General features: G+C 46.9%; 1 protein-coding gene across 1 annotated transcript; it reads left to right on the top strand.

Annotated features, from left to right (window-relative positions):
• Window positions 1–2,363: 2,363 nt before the first annotated feature.
• On the top strand, window positions 2,364–9,536 carry lhx1a (LIM homeobox 1a). The gene is made up of 5 exons (XM_040131244.1): window positions 2,364–2,533; window positions 4,562–4,785; window positions 5,493–5,776; window positions 7,720–7,885; window positions 8,939–9,536. Exons 1-5 carry the CDS (start codon window positions 2,364–2,366, stop codon window positions 9,316–9,318), a joined length of 1,224 nt encoding a protein of 407 aa, XP_039987178.1. The 3' UTR covers window positions 9,319–9,536.
• The last annotated feature ends 393 nt before the right edge of the window (window positions 9,537–9,929 follow it).

The following is a 9,929-nucleotide window of genomic DNA, read 5'->3' as shown; positions in this document are numbered from 1 at the left end:
CGGCATGAGAAAGGAAGAAGAGAAGAAAGGGGATTTGAGTAGAGGGAGAGGAGGACGACAGACCGAGGAGATGGGAACGCGAAATCAAACCAAAACAAAACAAAAGAGATGGGATGTGTGTGTTTTGAAGCCTTATCTCTTCTTCTTCGAGCCAGTGACACGTGTCCTGCTGGAGGGGTGCTCCCCAGAAGTCGAGAGGCAGCTGGACGGGGACGGGCTGGCGTTTTTTGCATGAGAGGCAGCCCGTGTGCAAGAGGATGCTGGCGGGCTGTTGCTAAAGGATACACGGGTGTCCCTGGTTCGCCTTTTTCCGCTTTAAAGTGCGCGGCTACTGAGCTCGATGCCATTTGAAGACCAACAAAGACAAATACTACGTTTTCTTGTTGTACTTACATTTATTTGGCTATTTTCTTAGAGGCCACAGTTTGTGTAAACGTTTCAACGATGAATGACTCCAAAACTAGTTTCCTGGCAAATGCAAACCTTGGTTAGATAGTGGAACTAAACGAATTTGTTAAGCAAGCATGTACCCCCCCCCCCCCACAGACTACACAATCTATTTTCATTGAGCAAAAAAGGAAAAACAAATCTTTGAATTGTTAAAGACTTCGGGCCTGTAAATCGTCAGCATAAAAGAGCTGACTGATCTTTCGGATGGGAAACGGCTAAAAATCCCGCGGGCTGTTAGGCTCGCGGTGTCATTTACTCAAGGTGGACTTGAAGTGGATTGGACCTCCCCCCCTGGTGAATTGTCCGAGGTGTCTGGGCCGCCAGCTCCTAGACGAGCTGCCAACTTTAGAGCCTCTCTGTCTTTCACCTCCACCCCCCACCCCCCCCTCCGCCGCACCGGAGGGGAAAAACAGCTGCGGCGTGCTACTGCCAAGGCACACGGAAACATTCTTTAGGTAAATACACAGGACGGCCCCGTAAAAGATAACGGTGTCTCCAGAACTCCTCGCCTCAGTGAGAGCTTGGCGGGTAGCTCTGCAGCCTCCTATTGTGCAATCAAACATTCAGCCCCACTGAAGGTTTTTTTCTATTGGAACCTACTGATGCTTTATTGGTGGCAGAAGTCTCCAGATACCCCTCGCGTAGCAAAGCCTTGCGTCATTTTCGGACCCAGAGTAAATGTGCATGAATAAACGAGGGAGCGCACCATGCAACACGCGCCTCCAGCTTCTTCGTCCTGAAGACGCCACTGTATCTACCTGCTCAGATTCCTCCTCCGTGTCCCCCCTCGAGCCCGGAAGACAGCTTGCTCAGCAGCCCGAAAAGGGGCCTCTCTCCCTCCGCGCGCCGCTCGCCCTCCGCCGAGGCTGCCTCCTCCGAACACATTCACTTACACATGACAGTTTGCAGGGAAATTCTTGACAATTGGTGTCTTGAGTGCGCGGCATAAATAGCGGGCAGAGCCCTCGCGGTGTTATGATGGGGCGGCTTGACGGCGGCTGGCATGGCGCGGAGCTGATTGGCCGGGCCGCGGCCTGACGTCAGGAGGCTGGGAATAAGGCTGGGCCGGAGCTTGAGGAGCGAGACAGTGTACTGGAGACCCGGCGCATCCCAGCATACACACACGGTACAGGAGAGCGAGGGCATCCCATCCCACACACTGACTGCTGCCGGAGCCGCCAGCGCATACCAGCATCTCCCGCCACAACAAACTGAAAATCCAGGACCAACCGACAGACCGAGGGGGGAAAACACTCTTCTTCTTTTCTTTTTTTTTTTTTTTTTTGGCTTTTTTCTTTTTCCAAATCTTTTGGGGGTGTGATTTTGCTTCTCGCCGGGTTGTGACCAGTGGATACGCTGCCATGTCAAAGTACACTGAATTATTTATAGGCGCGCGTGTCTTGTTGTGTGACAGCTCTGCCCTCACAGCGTTTTATTAGACGCCTCTTCCAGCGCTGACTGGCACGCGACGCTCCTCTTCTCGACCGATGCGTCACCTCCAAGAGCACCGGGACAACCGAACCGGCTCCGGTCTCCTCGTCTGAGCCGATCTGCAGCCTCCTGTGCTGAAATCTACATTTTGGTTGAACTGCGTGTTTTGCCTCCGGATGCAATAAAGGACTGGTTTATTTCTTTCTTTTATTTCCTCTTGGCTTTTCCACCTGAGAGAGCGAGGACGCCGTCGCCATCCAGTCCTGTTTGTTTGGTTTTTTTTGGACGCTGAGCCCTTTTTTACGCATGCAGGGAGAAATCTGTGCTGACACCTGATCGACTGGCTCCTCCGCGCACATTGACCCGGGAGCTCCAGGCGAATCGGGGAGGGTGAACGCAGATACTCGGTCAATGCTCGGCCCGTGCTTCTGACTTCGTCTGTGCGTGTGCTTCGTTCGCGGGGTTGTAGCCCAGCCAAAGCCATGGTCCACTGCGCCGGCTGCGAGAGGCCTATCCTGGACCGCTTTCTGCTCAACGTGCTGGACAGAGCCTGGCACGTCAAATGCGTGCAGTGCTGCGAGTGCAAGTGTAATTTGACTGAGAAATGTTTTTCACGAGAGGGGAGACTGTACTGCAAAAATGATTTCTTTCGGTAAGCTCGGGGAAGGTGACAGGGAAACTCATCAACGGTGTGTCTGTTTGTCAGTGTGTCTGGTTTAATGTCAGGAGCCGGGCAGTAAAAGCAGCAGGTAAACATCCACATATGACTCTGGGAAACTATATAAGGCATTTAAATAGTAGCCTCAAATAGGAGCAAAGATCATAAAATAGATATAAAGACAATAAACATTACATTGAACTGAAAAAATAACATTTTAGTTTTTTTTTGTAGATTAAGTGCAGACCGTACTGCTGTGTCTTCAGTGTTATTTACAACTTTTAAATGAGTTGTATTGCTTATCAATGACCAGAAAAACGCCAAGTAATGCTTATAAATTGAGACTGCCTCTTTCTTTTTCAGACAAACTGTTAAAATCAGTTCAATTAAAAAAAAAATTAAAAAAAAAAAAGCATAAAAGATAAACACAATAATCAAGGGAAAAAAATGTTAAAAATTTGGAACATCTGTAATGCACCCAAAGGATTCCAAGTATTTACAACGAACCCAGAGTCTCTGTTTTATGTATCTATTCTGTTCTCCAAATAAATGAATAGACCGACTGGTCCGTGCCTGTAGGCGCGAATGAGGACTCGGAGGCGATAAGCTTTGATTAAGAGCGAGTAATTAAAAGCTTGTTAATTTGAATTCTTATGCAAAACAACAACAAAAGATAGGCAGCAACATTAAACGCGTGTGCACTTGCTCTCAGCGGGGAGTGGGGAGGGAGGGGGGGCGGGGGGGCCGGTTTGTTAGGAAATCGAGGAAATCACACTTGGGGTGTTTATTTTACAGCGTGTAGGCAGCCGGGGGAGCGCGCGGGATCAAACCCCGGCCAGAGGAGCCGCTGCCCGGTGTGTTTGCTCAGTCCGACTGAGGGGGGGACGTGATAAGTGGATTTGAATAGTAAACTAGTTGAAAAGATCAAGTCCGCAGACAATGCAATCACAGACGCGCAGTCAACACGCAGTGCACACCAGTCAATACACATTGTTTAACGGTGAAGTCAATGGCGGTGGGGGGGGGCTATAAATTATTACTCCCAAACTAAACCTGCCGTGTGAGCGAGAAGGAGAAGAACTCGTATACTCGCTTAATTCCGGCGTTTCAGAAAATGTTACCTAGAGCCTTGTCTGGAAGACAAAAAGCTTGAAAACGCGGAGATAAAAATGGAACAACATACCAACCAGTCAGTGTCAGCGGGTCTGGGCTTAGTTCTGCACTGGCCTCTGAAGGAAGGAGATCATATATGGTGTCGTCTCAAAAATAATTTCAGAGTTTATCCGCTACTTTATTACAGTTTCTTCTCGTTTGAACTAAAATAGTCCTTTTCCCAAAAAGAATGAATAATAAAACATTGAATATTACATTTAAAATTGTGATGATGATGATAATAATAATAAAAACAATTATTATTATTATTATTATTATTATTATTATTATTATTATTATTATTATTATTATTATTATTGTTGTTGTTGTTGTTATTGTAATTATCCAAAAATGACAGTATTGAGCCTGGAGGTTCATTCTTGATTTTGGAAATAGCACAAAGTCCAAAAAGCTTGACATGAAGCTGTTTTCTTTTGTCTATATTATGCACATCTGGAGTTCATCCATAGAGACGCCTTTTAAACATCCTTGTTAATCATCAGAATATTAGATGTAGACTAAGAATGGCTCATGATTCGACTTGAGACCCCAAATTTCCAAAGGGTCAAATGATGGATTTAGAAAATAAGTGCGACTACGTGTCTAGACGCCATTATAAAATATAAAGTCTTCTTTTTTTTCACGAAAATGTGACTTCGAGCTAAACTGAATCAACAACATTTTAAAATATTAATCGAGGTCCATGTTCTACAAAAGGCGGATGATTCCATCCCCGCTGTCTCCGCCTTATCACCGAACATGTTTGGAGGGTGGATCGTGAATTTAAACGCTTCGAAAAAATATTTTTGTAAAATAATAATATTGTATCTTTGATTACAATAATAACTCCAGCCCCTTCTCCTCCTGCAGGCGGTTTGGCACGAAGTGTGGCGGTTGTTCGCAGGGGATCTCTCCGAACGACTTGGTCCGGAGGGCCCGGAGCAAAGTGTTTCACCTCAACTGCTTCACCTGCATGATGTGCAATAAGCAGCTCTCCACCGGCGAGGAGCTCTACATCATAGACGAAAATAAATTCGTTTGCAAAGACGATTATATAAGCAACACCGGCGTAAAGGACACCAACCTCCTCTCAGGTACGGAGAAAGCCCTGCTGCCTGTGTGTGCGCGCGCGCGTGTGTGTGTGTGTGTGTGTGTGTGTGTGTGTGTGTGTGTGTGTGTGTGTGTGTGTGTGTGTGTGTGGGAGCACAAGGCGGAATAAATTGTGATGGATGTGATGTGTTCAGCCCCGCAGTGGCTTCATCATTTCCGTGACCAGGACTTAGATGGCATTCAGAGAGAAGAGCCGAACAAAGAGCAGCGTCCATTGATCATCCTTTCCCCAAATGTGGGATATTCTCGGGTCGAGCCATTTCTTTTTCTCTTACCCCAGCTATAAGGTGACGGTCTTTATTTGAGCCCGGGATGCGAATACACTTTCCAACCCGGGCCCGTTCCACAATCTTGTCCTGAAATTTTGTCCCGAGTCCTCACGTCTTTTGGGCGACGCGCGAGAGGAGAAAGGCGCCTAAAATCGGCGCTTTTTCACGAGTGGGCCGAAATGAGCATTCTCGTCTTAATACAGGCAAAAAAAAGGCCGTTTGAAGGTGGTTAAAACTCAGCGAACCTCTCGTAAAATGTCCTTTATTTTTATGAATGGTGGTGGTCCTAGGTCATAGTTCAGCCCCCTTTAACTGACCACGAGAGCACACACTGAGAAATGTGGCTTTGAAGAACAGGATTTTCCCCTGCAATCATTCCCCCATGCTTTGCTTGTTCTGATTGTCATATGCCATTTCTGTAGTGACGGCGTGCAGCGACCCGAGCCTATCACCGGACTCTCAAGACCAGCTGCAGGACGACGTGGTCCTGAAGGACACGGAGATAGCCGCGCTGTCCGACAAGGAGACGGTTAACAACGAGAACGACGACCAGAACCTCGGCGGGAAGCGGCGCGGCCCGCGAACCACCATCAAGGCCAAGCAGCTGGAGACGCTGAAGGCGGCCTTCGCCGCGACCCCCAAACCCACCAGGCACATCAGGGAGCAGCTGGCCCAGGAGACCGGCCTCAACATGAGGGTCATCCAGGTAAAGGGACTTTTAGACGTAGCATCCAAGCTGGGTTCTTGCAAGCTCCCAGAGATCCTGCAGGAGGTCTAGTTGTTCATCTGGATTCCCAGTTTTATTTTACTAGGAATTAATTCATTAACCACTAAACACATGTATATGTGACAGCCCATATTTATTAGCAAATGAGCGTGTGTCCCAAACTTGGGACCATGTGACCGCCAACAGGAATCACTATTATATAAGGTTCAGGGGGACCCCCAAGGGTTGAGGAGGTGGGCCCGCGCCTTTCTTTATTTTATAGGGTGCTACACACCCATTAAAAGGTGTGATGTAACAGCTTATATTTCATGGAATAATGTCCCTGCCAAGCTGCCAGACTGCCATGACCGCGCAGGCCTCATCCCCATCAGCAAGGCTCCACCTCCCCCAGCATCGCCCCCCCTCCACACGCACACACACACACACACACACGTCGTTCACCCCTCTTTAAAGGAGGCCCTCTTCCCTCCAAACTGCGCAGTCACATTGAATTCATTAAGCAAAAGATTGGCCGACCGACGAGCTTGATTTGGAAACGGGTAATTTATACGGGTACTTTTGATTCTTGGCGCGCAGGACGGGGCAGAGTCGCCAACTGGCGCCGGGCTGCTGGGAGCGCTGGGAGCGCTGGGAGTCCTGGCACGGTGCAGCCATCACGTTTTGCGGCCGCATTTAGCCATGCTGTGAGCACTTCTAGCCAAGTGGAAAGGCAGAAATCTGTTGCGAGGGGCTGCAGATTTTTTTTTTCCTCAGAACAGGGCCGCATTAGTTTGGAGAAAGGAGCAAGGAGCAACACAGACAAATGACAACGCATTATTATTATTATTATTATTATTATTATTATTGCTGTTGCTGTTGTTTATTATCAGGGACTATTTTATTGTTTCCCCTTTGGCGATTTCCAGCATTTTTTTTTCAAGCGCTTCCTTTATGTGTCTCACCAAAGTGTTGCCAGGAAATTATTGTGAATCACAGATTACTGAGCCAGAATACCAGCATATTTCACATCCGGAATTCTAACAGACTTACTCCCAGAAAGAAGGAGGCTTTACTGCATCTTTATTTCACTAACAGGTTTTCATGAATGTGTGTGTGTTTTTTTTTTTTTTTTTTTCCGGGGGGGTCGAGGAGAGCGCCACAGTGTGGAATAAGACCGCGGGGCAGATCAAAGGTAGAACGGTTCAGCATATCAGATTAATGGCGATAAAGTGAGAGCGACGACGCAGGAGTGTCTAATATGTATGTGCACGAGGGAAAAAGGGGAAGAGCGTAATTAAAGGAAGCTGGCCTATAGATTAGGAAATGATAACCTCCGAGAGCCTGGTAATATATTGGTAACAACCCTCCTATTAAGTATTAATTGGAGATTTTAAGCCCCCGCTGCTGTAGCCTTCAGTCGGAGTAAATGGAGGGTTAAAAGACCATTAGGGAGGTTAGATGGGACTCTCGCTCCCGTAAAGATAATTGGGAGCAGGCGTCCCCGCCGCCGAGCCTTGCGGATTTAAGGCACCGGCTCATCGCGCCCGCCGCGGAACACACAGGGAAGCGCGGTTATTCACTCCAGCGAGGAGCCAGCGTGGCTCGGGCGCCAAGGTAAATATGACACCTAATTACGCTTTCTGTTGAACGGGGTGTCATTTACACACGGAGGTATGTCTGCGTATTCGCAGAAATAACACCGTGCCCTTTTTTTTTTTTTTTTTGTTTTCATATTCATTCATAGGCCTACATTTACTCCCCTTAAAATGCACCGAGCAGCCCTCAGCCCTGCGTTCATCCTCGAGGCTACGGCCTATTTCCGCCGCTCCTCCCACCGCCCGCAACGAATATTGACGTGCAATCAAAATGGCGTCAGCAAGCTACCGCATCTTTGCCTCGTAACACGAGGTGACCCATATATATGTGTGTGTGTGTGTGTCCAGGTCTGGTTCCAGAACCGACGTTCCAAAGAGAGACGCATGAAGCAGCTGAGCGCGCTGGGCGCCCGTAGGCACGCGTTTTTCCGGAGTCCGAGGCGGATGAGGACGCTGGTGGACCGGCTGGAGCCCGGGGAGCTCATCCCCAACGGGCCCTTCTCCTACTACGGAGGTACGGCTACAATTTGGCTAATTTTGTTAGAGAAAAAGAGTTAACGTCCTTCAAAGACACCCGAGCCCCCCTTATGAAACATCTTTTCTTTTCATGTCAAAATGACATTTGGTATAATTCTAGCCTTCTACACTTGTTTTGTTCTCCTTATTACGTCTCACTTTTTTCAGTTAGACATTTAATTGAACGTATTTTTTTAAATTCTTATTCCCATCTTTACTTATTTCCTCTTTTAGCCTCATTTGTTTTCTATGTTTCTGCCCTTACCTGCTGTGATGAAACAACTCCTACTCCTTGTTCTGTTTTATCTTATCTATACCCCATCAGCCACGGTGTTGAATAAGAAATAAAGCAATTTTATTTAGGTCTTTCTTATTATCTTATAAAGGCACTGCCTCAAGGAAATAGATAACTACCATGTGGGCTTTCTGAGCTGTTCTCACAAAAAGAACGTGTCAATTTAGTGCAAAATAAAAAATAACTTCTATATAAACAAATGCATAAGTTGCAGTGATTATTGCAAGTCTGGATATTCAGCCATAAGGCTCTAATTTTTTTTTTAAACAAAGTCAAAAGTGATATATTATTTAGTTTGGGTCACCTCGTCCACAGCCTTTTGGAAATCAGTGGGCACTGAGTGAAGTTTAAATAAAATTAGTTCACATCTGAGTGATTTGATACCACGCTGTTCCTTCAAGTGCTTTGAAATATCTGATAATTTTCAGAGAATTTCATTTGTACTCAGGTCTTTGTCTTTTCTGCTGAAGCAAAAAAGTCTAATAATATTCTGCTGGAAAAAAAAAAGAAATCGGTCTCAGTAGGTAGAATCGCTGATGAAATGGCCCCCACTTTAATTAATTTTTTAGCCACGTTGTTCTCCCCACCCAATTGCAGTTTTGATTTAAGTGTAACGTGCTCGTGACTAATGTAGCACGGCAAGGGTCTTTCTCCCTCACTAATACAAATCAAGCTATGTATATTCAATGAATTCCTCAACGTCTCTGGAATTATTTCTGCACACCCATTGTTCTTCTTCCTCTTCTTCTTCCACAGATTATCAAAGCGAGTACTACGGCCCAGGAGGGAACTATGATTTCTTCCCTCAGGGGCCTCCATCGTCGCAGGCCCAGACCCCAGTCGATCTCCCCTTTGTGCCCTCCTCAGGTCCCACGGGCACCCCCCTCGGAGGCATGGACCACCCCCTGCCGGGCCACCACCCCTCAAGCGAGGTGCAGCGCTTCTCCGATATCATGTCCCACCACCCAGGGGACTCTCCCAGCCCAGAGCCTGGAATCCCAGGGCCCCTGCACAGCATCTCCTCTGAGGTGTTCGGCCCTAGTCCGCCCTTTACCTCACTGTCGCTGAACGGCAGCGGATACAACAACCACCTGTCCCACCCGCCCTCGGAAATGAATGAGGGCACTGTTTGGTAGTTTTTTGAGAGAGCAGACTTTACTAGCGAGAGATTCGGTAACGGAGGGTGGTAAGGTTGGGTGGTGTTGGGGGCTGGAATCGAGAACAGGGACATGGATATCAACAGGGTTAGGGCAACACCATTGAATCTTTTTTTCTTTTCTTTTTTTTGGTGTTTTCATATTTATTTATTTATTTTCCCACATGATTTGTTGATCTTCTTTGTGGGGAAAGCGTATCTGGCATAAAAATTATGCTCAAAAACATTGTCTTCAGTATTGTGTTTGGGTGTTTCAGTTGCTTCTTTTGCCCACTCCCTGCATCCGAAACTGGACTTACAAAAAAAACAAACAAAAAAAAAAAAAAAAAAAAAAAACAACAAAAAAAACCCCCCACAAACTAACAAAAACAAACAAGCAAAAAGACTGCTGATCTGCCCCTACTCACCCCCCTTTCTTTGGGTCCCTGCAGCTCCCTGTCACCCCTACTGAGTTCTGTCAGTAGCCCAGCATAACAACCAAACCCCTAACACTCAACGGTGGGGTAGAAAATAACCCTTTCGAAACCTCCTATAGTATGATCCGAACACAAAAACATCATTAGCTACTGTCAAAGACTTCAATAGCTTTAC

This window comes from Xiphias gladius, chromosome 7 (assembly GCF_016859285.1).
Source record: "Xiphias gladius isolate SHS-SW01 ecotype Sanya breed wild chromosome 7, ASM1685928v1, whole genome shotgun sequence".
Lineage (NCBI taxonomy): Eukaryota > Metazoa > Chordata > Actinopteri > Istiophoriformes > Xiphiidae > Xiphias > Xiphias gladius.
This window is presented reverse-complemented; position numbering and strand designations above follow the sequence as displayed.